General features: G+C 36.2%; 2 protein-coding genes across 2 annotated transcripts in view; one reads left to right on the top strand and one right to left on the bottom strand.

Annotated features, from left to right (window-relative positions):
* The window catches only part of AIMP1 (aminoacyl tRNA synthetase complex interacting multifunctional protein 1), a 32302-nt gene extending 22664 nt beyond the window's left edge, over positions 1–9638 (top strand). The window contains exons 6-7 of the mRNA XM_068187468.1: positions 2521–2689; positions 9389–9638. Of these exons, the coding sequence (XP_068043569.1) occupies positions 2521–2689; positions 9389–9555 (336 nt within the window). The 3' untranslated portion in view covers positions 9556–9638. The remainder of the gene's footprint in view (positions 1–2520; positions 2690–9388) is intronic.
* A 1967-nt stretch (positions 9639–11605) lies between these two features.
* On the bottom strand, positions 11606–14987 carry GIMD1 (GIMAP family P-loop NTPase domain containing 1). Its single transcript, XM_068187446.1, has 3 exons — positions 14847–14987; positions 13117–13538; positions 11606–11931 (listed from the first exon to the last, which is right to left on the bottom strand). The coding sequence occupies exons 2-3, from the start codon at positions 13507–13509 to the stop codon at positions 11665–11667; spliced, it is 660 nt and encodes a 219-aa protein (XP_068043547.1). The 5' UTR covers positions 13510–13538; positions 14847–14987; the 3' UTR covers positions 11606–11664.
* Between the last annotated feature and the right edge of the window lie 2945 nt (positions 14988–17932).

The raw sequence follows: 17932 nt of genomic DNA, 5'->3' as shown, positions 1-17932 counted from the left end.
TATTTGCACACTGTCCCCATGGTAAGACTGTAAGCATAGGAAACAATTAAAATTGTGATTGCTTTTTTTATGTTACAGAAAGTTACTGAAACAAAAAAACCCACCTGAATATAGTAACTATTCTGCACTGATCACCTGATGGTGTCCACTTACTGGATTTGCACTGGGCAAAATCTCAACTTTCTTGCTTTAAGCAGTCTGCTTTCAAGAAAGCATGTAGAGGAAAACATCTTAAAAGCCATTCTAAATAGTCTAACAAATATGAAGTGTATAGAATGAAATGTCAGCAGGAGTCTTTTCTCTTTGACCTTTTTTCTGAGTGGAAAAATAATCTGAGGTACTCATTAACAGAGAATTAGGGATCGTCCTTGCATGTTCTTTGAGAACATTTTTGTTTGCGTGTCTGTCTTCGGTTTTGGCAAGTCTCTATTAAGACAGTAAATTTTTAGGGGCAAGCTTCCATCTTTTTGTATTTTTTGAAGTGCTCAAAAATGTGAAGGCCTGGCATGTGTCTACTGCCATATATTGAAGTAAAAATATATACATCAGATCAAGGACCATAGCCATAAATTTCTTCACAAAAAATTCAGCTGTTTATGATTTTGGTGTTTGATGTGGTAATTTAACAGTGTTTGAGGCTGTAGTATTTGTATCATCTGATTTTACTTTTGGTTAGGAAACACAGTATGTATCTTCACTAACACTTCAGTATGCAGTGCAAGTTATTTATGGGTGTGAAAACTTCTGGCATGCCCACTTTATATGTGAAATGCTGTGGTTTTTTTCACGTGGTGGTGAAGCCACATCAGAAGTTGCGCCCTCTGTTGTCATGAGCAGTTGTGTCACAAGTAACAGGGATATGGAAGGATCTTGGCACAAGGTGCACCATGCCATTGCTGAGCTGTTTTTGGCTGCTGGGGACAATGGGGAAATTTCTGAAATGTCAAAAGGAATTGACACCTTTTCCACCACTGCATTTGGCTTTTTGAAGTGGATCTCTGTGTGTTCCTAGCATCAGTACCTGTTTCAGGCAATTGTTCTTGAAATTCAGGCAATTCTCCAGTGCCACTTTTTGTCACTCCTCCTCTTTAACCTAAGAGAACCTCATGTCAGTGATCAGAAGTGAAGAACAGGAATGCAGGGACTGTATCTTAAACTTAACAAGAAGAGAAAAGGCCACCATCATCCTCCAGAAATGCTATTCTACAACCATTTGTTGTAAGAGGATACATTACAGTTATATCTATTATGAACGATACACTCTGATCTTTGTAGCAAAAGCCTTTTCTTCAACTTAGATGCCTTGGAATCTTCTTTTTCTAGATCATTGTGATGTCCATCCAAAAATTAGCTTTCCATTCATTAATTGTTATTCAGTGCTAGATAATGCTACAGCTTGCATTTTAGTCACTGACATGTTACAACCATTTTTTTGTGTTTTGCGCTACTTATTTCCATAGCAATAACTTGAGAAATTTTCAGTCAGTGGGCTGGCTTGAAACTGATGTAAGATGACTTTTTCTTCTCAACTGCTTTGTTTTGGCTGTTTATGTTTTTGCTTTTTAAGGTGTTCTCCCTGGAAAATATGCAGTGTTTGAAATAGCTGGTCATATGAGTTTTAGTAATTATTAATCCTGCAGGTTTTGTTCAAAGTTTGTACTGTGATACACAAAGACCAAAATCTAGAGATATTAAATACTTAGATATAATGTGCACTAGTAGCATGGGAATTAAGATGTCCTTACTTTGTCTCTCTTAAGAATGTTCAGGGTTTAATTTTTATTCCATTTGAAAGTGTGGTTTGTTTTAGAGTCTAAAGTGTGGCAGTTTTTCTGAGCAAAGAGTATTTTCTCTGGCTTACTATTGTAATTATTAAAATAAAACAACAAGTGGAGGAACTTAGTTTTACAGGTTTGCACTAACAAATTCAGGGTACAGTATATACAGCCATTTTCAGTGGTTAAAAAACATTCAAGGCATTTGGGTTAACTAAGATAAAATTTAAGATTCAAGTGAGCTCATTATGTAAAAGACCTCTAAGCTTCCAGAATACAGTCTGAAATTTTTACCTATAGGCCTAATTTGTAGACTTGTTGTTGTTATTTTTATTATTACCAGCATTAAATTATTATTATCATTAAATAGAAATTGTTTAGTTAATTGTGCTATATTGAAAGTGGACTAAAGTGGTGGTCTGTAATGAATAAAGATGGAATGTGAGTGAAATGCCTCGCCTGGTTTTTAATTTTCTAAATTGCATATTTTATATTTTCTTGATAAATATGTCACATTTAAGCATTTAATCCCTTATTCACTGGTCAGCTATTAAGGGGTTTATATGTTAACTTACTGGTATCCAGCCATTAAAATTGTGAGTCTGTTGCTATGTGCTTGTCTTACGCTTCACTTGTCATGGTAAGATCTCATCACTGTAATTCTTTCATTATAATGAAATAATAGAAGTCCCCAAAGCCACATGCCTTTTTAAATACTCACATCCTTCTGTTTTCCTCCCCCAAGATGCAGAATCGGATGGCAGTGCTACTCTGTAACTTGAAGCCTGCAAAGATGAGAGGAGTGGTATCCCAAGCAATGGTGATGTGTGCCAGCTCCCCAGAAAAAGTTGAAATTCTGGCTCCCCCACCAGGAGCGGTACCAGGGGAAAGAATCACTTTTGAAGGTTTTCCTGGTAAGTAGGTAGTTGGGAAAATGGTAGAAACAAGTATGCCAAAGTAACCTCAGTGTTGAAGCATATAAACCAGCTTTTTTTAAAGCTGGTTGGGTTTTTTATTTAAATTTTCTGAATTAATTCTTGTTTTAAATTTTTTTTATTACGATGCTAATATTGTGTAAATAAAGGATTGAAAATACTTTTTCGTCTGTCAAAAACTTTTAACTTGATAAAGTTGTATAGAGCTTTAAGTCTCAGTAAGTATTTCAGTTTTGAAATATATGGATAAACATATTTGTACTTAGCAAATTACAACAAACAAATGTAAAGCATCTTTCACAGTGTTTCAGTGGAAGTGATAAAGTATTAAATTCCTCCCTGTAATGAAAGTGTCAGAACTTTGAGTAGATTTTTTTTTTTTTGAGGAAGAAGGGATGGAGGGGGTAGAAGGGGTTGGAAGTCTCCTATTCATGAGAGGAGCCTGTAATATTCAAAATACTAGGGGTTTTTTGTTTGTTTGTCTGGGACAAAATGTCTTTTTAGGTTTCCCAAGAGAAATATTTGACTTAATAAAATCAACAAATTCATCTTTTTTCAGAATATAAATGAGAATTTTACCAAATTAAACTTTATCTAAAGATAATTTTTCATCCATTTTTCAATTTCTTCTCTATAAAAATGATTAATTTTTGACTGTATATTGGGAAGTCAAAGAAAGCATCATAGGTTTATCATGGTGATGAATGCTTCCCTCCTACCCAAATGCCAGTTCATTATTCTCAGTCTGAAAGGGATACAGTCAGATCATCTTCTTCTGTTGCTGTATTTATTAGCACTGTTATTTTGTTATTTTTATAATGGTTATGAGTGGTTTCATCAGTAAGTGCTGGTTCATTATGATCCCAATAAAAAGGGCACTCATACTCTAAAGTGCCTTTTAAAATGCTGTCTATTAGAGCTGAGTCTGAGAAGAGAGACTAGTATAAATAATCTTACATGGCACAGATGAGGGGAATGCACCTGCAGCATGCTGTGCACTCCTTGTGCATAAGGGGACTTTCTTCCCTTTCCGTTGTTAGAGTTTTTGCTGTGTTTTTTTACTCATTGTGGCTGTCAATCATAAAGGAAGTTTGTGTGAGGACTTGGTGCTGCCCTGTTCCATAAAGGTGAGGACACGCCGGTGGCTCAGTTGCTCGTGCCACATGGGAGCTGCCTGTAGGCCTGTAGACTCCTCTCTTACAATCAGCTGCCTGGGTTTATCCTGCACCCTAGGAATTTAGGAATTTGTTCAGCACAGCCCAAGCCCAGACCTACTCAAGTCAGCTGTTAAGTGGATCACAGAGGTCTTGGTGAACAGTGCTCTTCTGGTCAGGATCACTCCATCACTTAAACTTGAAAGAGCATGGTCCAACTCCCAGTATTTCCCACACTGGGTGAAAGTGTATGTGTGTGCATTTATCAGTTAAGTATTCATCTTCAGGATGAATTTATTATTCAAAAGTTGGCTTTCACATGTGAGAAAATGGTGTAACTTTTATTTTCTGCACAGAGCCATATGAACCTTTATAAACTACTGCACTTCTGACTATTTCTAGCTGTACAACAGAGTTTTGATTTATGAACCTCTTGGCAAGCTCTATGCTTAAACATATTTGCAATGCAATACCTTTCAGGAATACATATGTATGTATATATGCATATTTATACTTCTCAAGAGTGAAATTGTGATGCTTTAAAAAAAAAAGATATATTTTGGTTAGAATATGATAAAGGAAGCAATGCTCTATCTAGGTGCTTTATGAAACAGAAAAATAGCTGCTTGCTGTGATTTAATGCTCCAATTGAAAATACTTTAAAATAATACTGTTTTAAAAAGAAAGCAGTCTGGCAGGTTTTTTTTTTCAGTTTTAGTTTCCTGTATATAAAACATACCAAGCTTGCTGGTTGAGATGCAGAACTCATCAGCTGTACTAAAATCTTAAATGCTTCAGCAGTCAATTGCATTGACTAAATTGTAGGAATACTCATTCATGGCTTCTAGTTGTTATCACATATAGTGAGTAAAGATGGATTAAATGTTGGAACTTTGTTACCTGCAAGAATCACTCTCACACTGCTATCTGTTGCTGTGGAAATGGATGTGCAAGAGTGCATCAAGTTGCAGAATAAACACTTCTAGTGCATAAGCCCTGGAAAATGATGTACAGGTTCACCCCTCAAAAATGCTCTTTGCCCAGGTTGAGGGTCTTTTATTGTTGGCTTTTGTCTAAGATACAGCCTTCCTCCAAACTTACATCTCAAGTACCTTCATCTGCCTGGCATTTGAAAATGTGAGAGCTGGTAGTAGCGCTGTTTTCTGTCCACCAGCATAGCTGTTCTTGCACATGACTGAAGTGAGTTCTATCAAAATAATTTAACTATTTTTACAGTGGCAAAAAGCTTTTCCTAGAGCAATCAGTTATATAAATATTTGTTCTAAAATTATTACCAGGTGTTATGGTATGCAGACACCATGTTGACATTTTGATCCTTAAAAGATATAGAATAAGCTAAAGGTGGTATCCAAGTTGTTCTAGTTCTGAAGTTACAACTTGTAGCCAGTGAGACAAGGTTTTCTGTGGATTGTATCAGTTTCCTTCTGGTGGAGAACCAAAGACACAGGGCTCTGGTAAGTGCCAAATGAAGGTTTTTACAGCTCCTTTGCAAGGTGTATGTATCCAGGGCTATAGATTGTAGTCTGAAATGTGGCACTATATTCTAATGCTTCAGAAAGAGCTGCTTGGAAAATTTTGTAGGGAGGAGATTTAAGCTAATCATTGACTTTGAAAATTTGCCTAATGCTTAATAGTACCAAGTGGAGTGATCTATCTTCTTCTTACATAAAACTTATTTGAAAGAATTCTCAGACTTGTGATTTTGCTATCTTGAGTAGGAAGATGCAAAAGAAAATATTGGTAGATGCAGACCTACAAAATCATAGTGACATCTGCTGCTGTAAATTTATTTGTTGAGTACTTGTCTTTTCAAAGTTGCTATTGTAAACTAAGTCAGGGGGAAACTCACTGGGAGACTGGAAAACTGTTTCTCAGTTTTTAACGGGGTTGAGCATCTATCTTCTACTCACCTTTTTTGTGTTAAAACCTTCTGCTTCTTGGCTGCTGCTGTCTCCTCAAAGACCATCTGGTACTTGCCTGATGCTGTTACCAGGAGGATAGACTCCTTGTTGTGTCAGATGTCATTTAATTTCACTGCTTAATTGTAACCATTTATATTCTGATCAAATTTTTGTTTTAAAAAGTAATTGTAAAGCATAAAGATTCAGTTGGAGTCCTTGAAGTTAAAATAGAAAGGACAGCTGGGTCTTATTTAAGTTTGAAGTATGAAAGTCTGTGAAGCAACAGAAGCACCACCAGCAACAATAAAGCAATTCTAAAATGCACACAGCTGTCTATCAAACAGCTTGGAATTGAGCTATTTTTAAGTCTTCTCTCTCCATTATACAAAATATTCATGAGATACAGACTAATTTTCTTTGGCCGTTTTAGTCAAAGTAAACAAATGATATCTTGTCTGAAACCAGTTAATTTTTTTTTTTCTGTAGCAACTGGAGTGTTTACCTAGAATTATCCTGATTTTTATAGAGGAGTAATTTGATCAGGAATGTTGTTGCCTAGAGTACTGTTCTGTTTTGTTTATTTATTTGATGTCTTTGCCCTCAGTGGAAATTTTAATACTGAAGTGTTTTATACTCCAGTGCATGAATCTTCAAAGTCTCTTGAGCCTTTTTTGCATTAAGAACTTTATCAAATTTTTATCCATCTTTACTGGAGTGGTCTGATTTTTAAACCATAGAAGAATTCTTCTATCATGTGTGTGTAAATTCTATGACCTTCTACACAGTAATTGCCTGAAGAGAGCAATAATACTTGAAGATTTATAGCTAACTGTGAAATCTCTTTTCTGATAGAAGTATCAGATAATTTGATGCCACAGGAACCAAAAATCTATTACTTAAATTATATAATTAAATTATCATTCAGATCTAAGAATCACTAGCAATTTAGTGAATTACTATCTCTTTAAAAGAATAAAAAGTGGTAAAGCTGGAGTGCAGTGGTTAGCCTGTAGTTAGCACGTTTTTTTAATCAAAGCTAGAGTGTATGGATGGTTTCTTTCAGCTGCATGGTTACAATCCACTGTGGGGTAAGTGGCATTAAGTAAAGTCACACATCACTGTGTCCTTTTGCCCCTTGCTGTGCTGAGATACATTCTTTCAGCAGTTTTTGAACTGTTATAAAGTGGAGAGGTTTCTTGCTTATTATGAAATTTTTTTTTAATAAAGCTGTGAGATGGAATGATATGTTTAACAAAATTTGGGACCTCTTATTTGGCCCATTTTTGGTAAAGAGAGTGGAAAGCTGATTAAACCATTAAAAGCTTCAATTTATTTTATTTATAGAAACTCTTCTAAAGAATATTTTCTGGGAAGAAGGAATGCAGTGAGGAGAAGGCATAGGAAAATGCACAGTCTAAAGCTCTGGTAGTGTTTAAAATTGGTGCCTATGCTAATCTAATATGAGCTCACCACAGATCCCAAGGGAGCTTGACACAGGATTCCAAAGAAACTTATTAACATCCAAAGTGTGTTTTTTATAATAAACGTCAGGAGGTTTTCTTACGGAAAGAAAAAATCATGTGCTTTTTATATTTGACGAGGGGAAGGAAAATGTACAATGGATCTCTTAACATTCTGTTTAATGATTTTATTAGTTTTATGCATTCACTGTGGTCTAAATCCATGAATCTGAGCATTAAGCTAATTTATTTTTGTGAAAATGCACAATTAGCTGTAAACATTTAATAATTTTTATTTAATAGTGCAATTATTTAAGTAATTAGAGTATTTAAATTTCTTCCTTTGTTTAATATTAATTATAAATATTATATAAAGAAAATTATTCATGTTATGACTGATTTTTCTTTGAAATACTAAATGCACTCAGGTTTTGAAATAACTTGACTGCATTATTAAATACTGCTTTGTTGAGGCTAGCTTACTTCACAGAGAAATCTGGCTTAGTCTGCTTCTCTTGCATATATAGAAACTACAGAATACAGACACCCAGACACTGCAGAATACCCATACAGACAGAAATAGCTCAGGTTTGCAGGCATTGAGAATGTGAGTAGGCTGAACTATGGAAAACATTTAAAGGAGAATACCAATAAGGCATAAGGCAGGCTGGAATGAGAGTAGTTTATTTAACCACTGGTTGGTCAGTCAGTCAGGACTTACCAAGCAGTGATGAATTTCAACCAACTACTAGAAAAAGATATGTTAAAATCCCTGTAGTCTTATAGTTTTTCTTCCTGAACCTTTGGGAACACTTTGTAGTGCAACACTAGACTTTCTGCTCACTTGGAGGGCTCTTCCTCAGAGAGGATCTCAGGGAGGGTAAGATTCCTAGGATTTGGTTTTTGATTCTTGCTTGTTCTGGAACTTTTGATTTTGATCGTTTGGGCAGAATGGTGCCAATATGGCACTACAAGGAAGTAAAAACATAGTGAGTGTAACAACAACGAAATAGCATGAGATTTCTTTGAGCATTTAAATCTGCAGTTCTTGTGGGGTGTTTAATTTGTCTTGCCAGTGTGACACGCAAGAAGTCAAAAGCACCCAACAGTCTTATGATTAAATTCTTTTTAATGAATTTTAATAGAATCGGTATTGTATTAGAATTAAGAGATTAAACTTACTTCACCTTTGAACAGAAAATAATACTACAATGAATTGGCTGCCTAGTTTTACCTAGATTATGTCAGTAGGCAGCAGTTAATCTTTGCAGCAAAATTAGTTATCTTCTGCATCTGTACTTTGCATTTCATGCTTATTGAAAAAATAGGAAAAATATCCTTCACTATGCTATCTAATTTGTTGACAATATTTCAAAACATTAATAGAAGAAGCCTGCATTTTGTGGTCATTAGAGATCCTTAAATAATCAGATTTGCTAATGTTGTCAGTTACTGTCAATACTGTTAGGGTGTAGGTGTCTTATCATGATGTATCCATGGAAACAGGAAACTGAGGCTTATCAAAACTGAGGCTGAAACTCTTAATTGCTGAAACTCTAGCTAATTTCTACTGCTTCTGTTGTTTTGAGTACCAAAACTTGTTATCAAACAAGACAAAGCATAGCAGAACGGTGTGTAACTTGGGGCTAAAATTATATGTCAATATTCTACCTCTGGACTATTCTTGTCTAAGTTCAGTACTCCTCAACTGTAACAGCATCTGCTAAATGCATTTAATTACTTACAAAAACATCATTCATTTCTAAAGTTAAGATGCTGACAAACCTGTCTTGGTGAACAGTGTACTTCTGTGGTCTGTATGTACTTAATTCTTGGGAATTCTTTTGGTCTGTAGTATAAACTAACAGTAGTGGTTTAATTTCTTCCTTTTGACAGTGCTTGTTGTCTGATACAACATTTTTACCTTGAAAGATTCTCTTTTTCAGACAGGTTCTGGAGGCATTTCCTAGACAATTCCTAATTCCAATTAAAGTTTTCATTTTGAGAATCAAAAGGAATGTTGGGGTTTTTTCCCCTTAAAAGTGTGTGCAGTGATGCTCTGTGGGCTGTCACAGATGTGTAAGTACATAGAGCTCTTGCTCTGAGTTGTGTGCTATGAGGTTATTCTTTGTTTTGAAACAGGAGATCCTGAGAAGGAGCTTAATCCAAAGAAGAAGATTTGGGAGCAAATCCAACCTGATCTTCATACCAATGACCAGTGTGTTGCTACATACAAAGGAGTTCCATTTGAAGTGAAAGGGAAAGGAGTGTGCAGGGCAGAGACCATGGCAAACAGCGGAATTAAATAAATAAATGGTTATTAGAAACTTTTACAGATGTTGAAATGGAAAGTTGATGCAAGCAAAATAAAAAATATGAAATGCATGGCTAAGACCTGTTTGTTTGACTTCTTTTCCATAATATGTTACATCTCCAACATTTTGACAATTCACTCATTCACTAGGCTTGTTGTCCTTGAGGTTGTGTGCTGTCAGCAGTTATTAACCACTCAGTGCTCATAACTTAATTGCCAAGGCTTGTTTGTGGTGGGACCACTGGCAGGCAAGTAAATTTTCTGGACAGCTTGAAGGTAGAGCTCCTATTTAGCAAGAGCTAAAGGAAATAAGGAAAATATTCTGCCATGTTCTTTGTGTGCTAATTGCAGGACTAGCAGTTGGTTAGGGAAGACCACAATTGTCTTTATTCTTCTAGTCACTTTGTAATAGTTTTTCTGCTCTTCTTCCAAGCAGTTTTCAGATGTATTTTAAGCCTCTGCACCTTTGTTCTTGCCTGTGTTCTCTCTCTAGTCTGCAATCAGTTGTAACTGGAAGATTAAACTATGGTGGTTTATGCCCTTGGATGTGCAAGTGGACACACTTTCATGTCCCCACAACTAAGCCATTATAATTTCATTAAGATCAAAGCTGCCACTTTGCTAGAGTAGTTCTTTATCTAGTCTACCTAGGTATATCCTTCCAAACCGATAGATAGGACTAAGAAATAATTAATAACAGATTTCTGGCACTAATCAAAAACTAAAAAAACCCTCAAATTCCAAAAGACCAACCCCCAGAAAAACCCAAAAAGCAACCAAACAAAAAATTCCATTTCCATTGTTCAAACAGGTATAAAATTTGATTTTGTGGTTTTGTTTCAATGTGCTTTTTTGCAATGATGTTTTATATGAAAAGTGCTTTGGTTTTAACAGAAATAGCTTCTTCAATTTTTAGAGTTAGAATTATTTCATAGTAATAAAAATACTGTGTGTTCACAGAAATGAAAATACTATGTATTTGTACATAGTAATGTACAAATAGTCATGTTGCTAGGCTATTAGCCTCAAATTAATTCTTTTAATTCTTTACTTTCAGTAATATGAAAATAAATATTTTGGATCCATTTACAATAACCCTTTAAAGTATATAGAATATATAAAATATATAGAGATACTTCAGATATTTTTGCATATAATATTAAATTAAATTGTTGCTGTATAACTATTGAAACAGTAAATACTATTTTAACTACTGAAATTAAAAACAAACTTGAGCCTTTCTAAATATCGCAGGCTTTGAACTTCATCCAGTAAGTAGAGAGAAAACAAAATGACAGTGATATAAAATTAAAAGGAACATGCATAAAGAGGAGATGAACTGATTTTCTTTTTGAATGAATTTTGTTTGTGCCTGTAAACTGTTAGTTTTTCATGCATCTGGCAATAAGCAATAGTAATTAGTTCTTTTAAATGTGCTGAATAGCATTAAGCACATGGAAGCCATTTTATCTGCCTTGTAAACTGTATATCCTGTAATGTCTTATTAAATAAAATCATTGTAGTTCAAGAACTCAATTATAACTAATCTTGAATCATTGTAGGGAATGCTTTTACAACAGATAATTCTTAGCTTTTAGTACCAGAAAGCTCCTTTTTAGAAATGGAAGTTCAGAGGAACTTTTGAAAGCTTGAAGAATTGAGCAAAGAGTTCCCCCAAGTCTGAACTCATTCCTTTTTTACTTCTATTTTTACTTTTTTTTTTTTTATTATTATTATTTTTAAATTTTATTTTATTCTTCCAGATCTTATTCTGTCTGAACTGGGATATAGAGTCTGGTGTAGTGCAAAATCCCATTTGTAACTACACACATATTAAGAGCATGATTTTGGAGCACGAGCTTGTTCTGATTTTGTGGTTGAACCTAGGATTCTGAATGCAGTAGTGTGAGGTACTCTGTGGAAGGCAAGTAGTTTGATAAGCTAAAGAGATTTTTCTAATTGTGTGTTCAAAGGTGTTTGGTATGGTTGTGGAGTTTTCCAGTTGATGGCTTTTAGTCTTTAAAAGGTAACAAAATGTAGGTAACATTTTTATCAGATGTTACCTACTTTAGAAAATAGACAAGTGAGCACCTTAAAGCTAATTTTATTCCTTGCTGTGTTTAAGTACTTGATAATTATTTCTTCGTATAAAATTCAAGAGCTTTTTTAGGACAATATTTCTTTCCTCCTTATTTATACTGTTGTGGTTGTCTAAGAAGATGTATTTATGCTGTACTGAGCTCAAAAGTGACAACAGGGTACTTGAGGCGCTGTGCAAATACGTTTCCTCACTGTATCCAGCCTCTTCTGCCTTGTCTGCATGAGTAAGTAGGACTGCAGTGAAATCCTTCCATGTGGGACCCAGAAGTTCCTGTAATGAAAAGCAAATCTTAACTAGTTAAGAAGAAATCCCACTTCTTAACTTATTTCTTTTCCCCACTCCCATTTCATATACTTAGTACATTACCAGACCATTTACATGTATGTTTTTTTTTTTTCCTGGCAGTAATCCAGTTCATGCTATCCAAGTTGCTGAAATTTCTGTGTCTTTTTTCACCTTTCTGAGACATTGACATCCACTTTCAGTGGAAATAATGTGATCATGCAGTACTAGCAGTTCTCTGTTCCCTGGCTACAGATGTTAACAGAATGTCTCCAGTTAAAAAGTGTTCATGGAAATAAGGAAGAATGGTTGTTTAGCCATGTCACATGTTAGTTTGAAATTGGTAGTCACCACATATCCATATTGCCTCATTGTTTAGAGCTCTTCAAAAATAAATTTTTGAAAGCACTGAAGCACCTTTTGTTGAAAAAATAAATGATGAATTTCTATGTAACATCAACTTCAGTTCCAGCTGTAATCCATAAAACTGACCTATTTTCAGCAATTCAGGAACAACACAAATCAAATGCAACATCTTAAATAATGGGCCAGAGAGCTTTTCTTCAGCTTCTGTGATTTATCTGATGAAGGAGAATGGAGAGAACAAGCTGCTTTTCTTTAAAAAATTACAGAAAATTTTAATAGGAATAAGAGAGGTTGGGCTTTAATTTACAGGTGTAAATGAAATTACGACTTCGGTGCAATCCTGCTAACTCCTGTGTATGACGAGAAGCCTGCCTTGGTGATAAAGGACACTGCAGTGATCTTGACTCTGTAACCTCAACGCTAAGGTATATAAAACTACTTTAAAGGATGTCTGTCTACTTCCAAGGTAAATGGGGTGTCAAAAACACCTGGTGTATTAATAGTGATTAATCTGTTTTATACACTAGGGATGAAAAATATGAAACACATACAAAATTTTGCCTTAAGCTGCCCAAGGACGTCTTGAGTTACCAGTTTCACAAAGAGAGGAGGGAGCTTTGATTTGCTGAGGACTCAAAATCAGCTACAGTCTTTGTTCTGGTATTAATACCTGCCACTCACAATGCATTAGGCTGTTAATTGGAAAAAAAATAATTCACTTTTGCAGTCAACTCTGCTATAGCTATTGTCACCTGAAGATGAAAGAGTTGCTAATAGGGCAGAGACTTCTACATTTTTTTTGGTTACCTGGATGAGCTGAACTGTGTCATCGCTTTCATCTGGACACACAGGCAGGTCAGCCCTCAGGACCAAGAGGGCCAGGTGCAGGCCTTCCACCCCAAAGTGCTGAGCCAGGGCTGCTCTCACCATGTCTCTCACTTGCTCTTTGCTCAGAGCACTGTGAGGGTAGCTGGGAGTGTCCAGTACTCGAACACAGAGAGCTGACTCGCGGCCGTTTCTCCGGATGAGCCCCAAAATGCGGCCGCTGCGTCCCAGGCTGCAGCACGTAGTCACAGAGCTGGGGCAGAGACGGCTCTCAAAGTCTGCACTGCCCAGCAGGCTGTTCCCAGCAGCACTTTTGCCAGTCTGACTTTTTCCAAGGACAACAAGGTTGATGGTCATCTCATTGCTGTCTGCCATTGTCTGCGCTTTTATCCACAAACCTGTCACTAAGTGCAAATAACATCAGGTGCTTCAGATAGCTTCGGGGGCTGGGGGGAAAGAAGAGGCAACAATTTCCCATATTCAATGCCTTTTGAGTTTTTCCCTGCCTGAAATCTGAAAAGAGTTTTAGGAAGAAGCAAATAGTGCTGTGGAGAGGCAGCAGAGAAGGGAGGAGTTGGGAAACAACTGTGGAAAACACTCTTGCCATTCTGGGACAGTAGTAGGTTAGGAGAAGGAGACAAACTAGTGAAGGAAGAAGAGAATGGTACAAATAGGTGCTGCTGTTATTAAGTGACAATGTTTCAGGATGTAAATATTACATGTTTTAGGAAAAAGAATAATCAAGGAGAAGTAGATTTTAAGGGAGCACTTTTTCACAGCTTAAAATACGTCTTTCATCAGCTGCCACTGACATCGAAATAGACAGTAGTCTGAAAGGGCTTTCTGATGCAGAAAAATATCTCAATTTAAAAAAATAAGGAGAGCTGAAATAGCCAATCTCATGAAAATGAGATTTTGGAAATGTATACTAAACCAACTTATTAGCACAGTAAGTGGAAAAGTAAGCCATGAACTGGTGGATAGAGAGGGAGCTGGCTTGGTATAATTTCCAGTTACTCTATTTGTTAATAAACAAGACCTCTCATTCTCTTTGTACTTTTCTGTAACCCAGTATCTGAAGGGGTTTTGGTGTGTGCTGATCATCTAACAGGAAAACTTGTTATTTGAATAAATTGAGAAGTGTTTGAAAAGGTAAAACCATAGTGGCAAACAGTGGATTTTAAGTTTCTGTGACATGTGAACTTCAGAAAGAAATTGGTTTTTTTTGATAGTATGTTTAGGTACTCATAGAGAGATCATGGATAATTTCAGACTGAGTTTTCCTGTGATTAATTTATTTAGATTCTTGCTGTGCAGTTTAAGCTTCCTCTCTCATATTAATTACATGCCTAAATCAATATTTTGAAATAACTTCAGTACAGCACCAGAGATGCAAGAGCTAGTAACATACTAATTTTGTTACAGTCAGCATTGAAAATGTATCTGATAATCTTCCTTACTGGATTCACAGTGAGGTTTTTGTGGATTTTTCAATGATCAATTTCCTTTTAAGAAAGACATCTTATGAAATGGTTGTCTTCAGTTATTCATCAGTCTAGATATGCATTGTGCATTTTGTAGCATAATGACAGGAAGTAGTGGACATGGATTAATCCGTTCCTTTTTTAAATCTTAATCAAAGATTTGTGGTTTTTTCCTTGTAAGCAGACTACGCTTAAATACTTAGATTAGTTTCATTTTGGGTCACTTACCTTATTTTCCCTTAATTTCTTCTTTCATTTAGGCTTCATTCATAAACCACATGTGCAGTGTAAAAAGAAGTTCATATGTGAACTTTGAAACTAACAGCAGCACTGTACCACGCTGAGACTGTTACGTACACGTTCATCTGGTTAATTTATTACTGATAGTTCCTCATTCAATTGCATATGTTTGGTCAGTAATTGGCATGGTTGAATTTTTGTAACGTAGCTGCAAATACTGGTTTTGAAGTCACTTCAGTGATTGCATGACGTTGATATTTTAAAAGTAAATTAATTCCACCAGCAGTTAAACGTGCAAATGATAAATGTAGTAGTGGGATTCCTTTGTATTGCAAGTCCTTGAATGTGTCTTCATATGTGCATGTGAATAGCAAATGCACTCTCTTATTATTGCAATGAATTATTAATTGCAATATTTTCATAGCACAGTGTAAATCATTTGCAGATATAAATATGTTTGCTTAACAAAGATGGATTAAAATAATAACAAAAATATTAAAATACAGAAATTATTTGTGAACCAGGAAGAAAACTGAAGACTTCTTGCAGAACTGCCAGTCATGTGCACCTAGCTATTGGCTGTTAGCCTAGTAATTTTTCTTGCAAGCATCATTATTTACCATATTATAGTAGCATTCAAACCAGAGATGGAATATTGTCCAGAAGGACCTATCACTTGCTTTTTTCCAGTTTTCCACAAGTGGGAAAGTAACTGATTAGACAATAAATGCAAATTTGTGCTTCAATGACCAGGTTGTAGTTTTAGAATGGGAGAGTGGATGAGCCTGTCCTGTCTGTTCACAAGGATCAGGCATCTCTCTGTAAATCCCAGGGGTGCAGGCACAAGTTTACTCCAAGGGTATTAAGAAACTTGTCAGTAAGAACACAAATCTGGTATGCAAGCTGTATGTGGTGGCAGGAAAAGAGGAATGTGCTTTCCAGAGCCCAGTCCTCCTGGAGATGTTGTCTTCCAAGGTGTAGTTCCATGTGGGAGCTTGTAAAGGTTGGTTTACCACAGTTCCAGGGCTGTTCCTGCCAGCCACAGCAGTGAAGGGGGGCTGCAGTTCCTCTCTAAGCCCGCTGTGTCCTGCTGTGGAGCCACAGGCACAACCAGTGCTCTGGCAGAAGGCAGGAGCTCCTCATGTAAATTCACATCTTTTGTCATGAATGAGTTCATCGTTTGGGTTACTGGGCTGAAGGTGGCTGTGTAAAAAATGTTGTTACTGAATGTTTTTAAGAACATATAGACAAGTGTTCTTGGGCCTGGCTCTTCTAGTGAGAAGTCAGACATGAAAGCTGTCCCTGTATTATGTGTACCTGAGGCAACTTCTCATAGCTGCCACCGCATTAGAGCTCTGTGCTGTGCACAGCCTTTGTGTCTCAAGGCACATTTATGTATAAAGAGTATGGCAAGGTCCTTCACGTGCTGGTGAATACAAACTTAAAGAAGACTGGATAGAGTCACTCAATTTCAAAGTAAGTTTCATAAAATTATGGATCTTGACTTTGGTTAAATTGCCAGTCTAGATCTGTGTTTTTCATTGGCCTGCTCCTTTGCACAGTAATGCCCCTTATGACATCTGAGGTCATATATGTCCTAGCAGTCACATCCAACTAGATAATTTAAACTGGCATGGACAAGGATTTAGACTACCAAAAAAACTAGAATACCAGAAGCAGGGGAGTGTTGTATGCAAAACACAGCTTGCCCAGCTAGATGCAGAACAGGGCTTTTATAATGGCAAGATGGCTATAAAATTAAGAGTGGTGTAAAAGAGGCACTACCAGAATGAGCTCTAAAACTTGGCTAAATTAAAAAAAAATTATTTCCACTATTATTGTGAATGGAATACAATCCAAGTTGCAACACATCTGGAAGGTCTTACAACTGCATGGGCAGAGGATTTAAAAAAGTTGTCTTCTTGGGAGGATATGACAGGGAAAAATCAAACTGATTTACATGACACTTGCGTGGGCTCCTGAAACATGGAAAAAGTCCTCCCCAAGGTGGCAGTATCAGCCTGCTCCACAGGTACTGTAAAAGTCAGCTGGGGTCCCCTTGTTCTGCAGTCCTATGCTGAAATAAAATACCAGATCAGAAATCAGCTACAGCATTAGAAAACACAGGATAATTACAGGACTCTTCAAGCATCTCTTGAGATAAGAAATGTAAAAAGCATTTTTCTCTCTTATGTCAGCAGAAACATTTTAAATTTACATATAAAATACAAACAGTAACACCTTCATTAATGAATTTGAATGTCAGTAATGGAAAGGTAGCAGTTAGGAAACAGAAGAGTTATTCACTGTTCCTTACATGACTCTTGAAAATCAAGATCTTTTGTTTTCATTAGCTTTTGAGTCAGCGACAATTATTATGAGGCTTTAGATATAAGATCTTAAAATCTACCGTCAGAACATCATCTTGTAGAGAGTACAATAAAATTGCCTAGGATGCTTTTTAGCATTGCTTGCTTCCAGTGGGTAACCTATCTTTTTTGTTTGCATTGTTTTTGTATTTCTTTATTTTTGAAATGGCAAAGAGAAAAATCAAAACTCTGCCTATTACAGATTGGCAGGCAGACAGGGTTCTCGCAACTGATAAAGGAAGCCTTGTACTGCTCCCATGGAAATACCAAGCAAGTCTAGTGAGGAATTTTCAGGAATCTAAGGAAGTAAAATTCTTAATCTAATTAAACATAAGGATCATTTATGTATCTATCATCTTTATTTGTCTTTGAATAAAACAAGGATAAAATACTTTTCAAGTAGCCATTAGTTTAGTATCTATTGAGTTAACTAGGGTTGCATTTTAGTCACATTAGTGTGTCAGCTGCTGTTCTGTTGTAATCCCTGTGATCATCCAGTTGGTTTGCACACACCCTAAACAAGATCTCCATGATGCTTGTTAGGGTATGCCAAGCAGGCTAGATCTTGTAAAACTGAAAGAGCAGTTTCTCTTTAGGCACATGGTATCTCTTACCATGTGTCGTCTTTCAGTTCCCACGCCTTCCCATCCCTTACAGCTTCTTTCCTGATGTGGGCTCTCATTTTAGCCCTAGATGATGCCATAA

Source organism: Anomalospiza imberbis, chromosome 4 (assembly GCF_031753505.1).
Source record: "Anomalospiza imberbis isolate Cuckoo-Finch-1a 21T00152 chromosome 4, ASM3175350v1, whole genome shotgun sequence".
Lineage (NCBI taxonomy): Eukaryota > Metazoa > Chordata > Aves > Passeriformes > Viduidae > Anomalospiza > Anomalospiza imberbis.
This window is presented reverse-complemented; position numbering and strand designations above follow the sequence as displayed.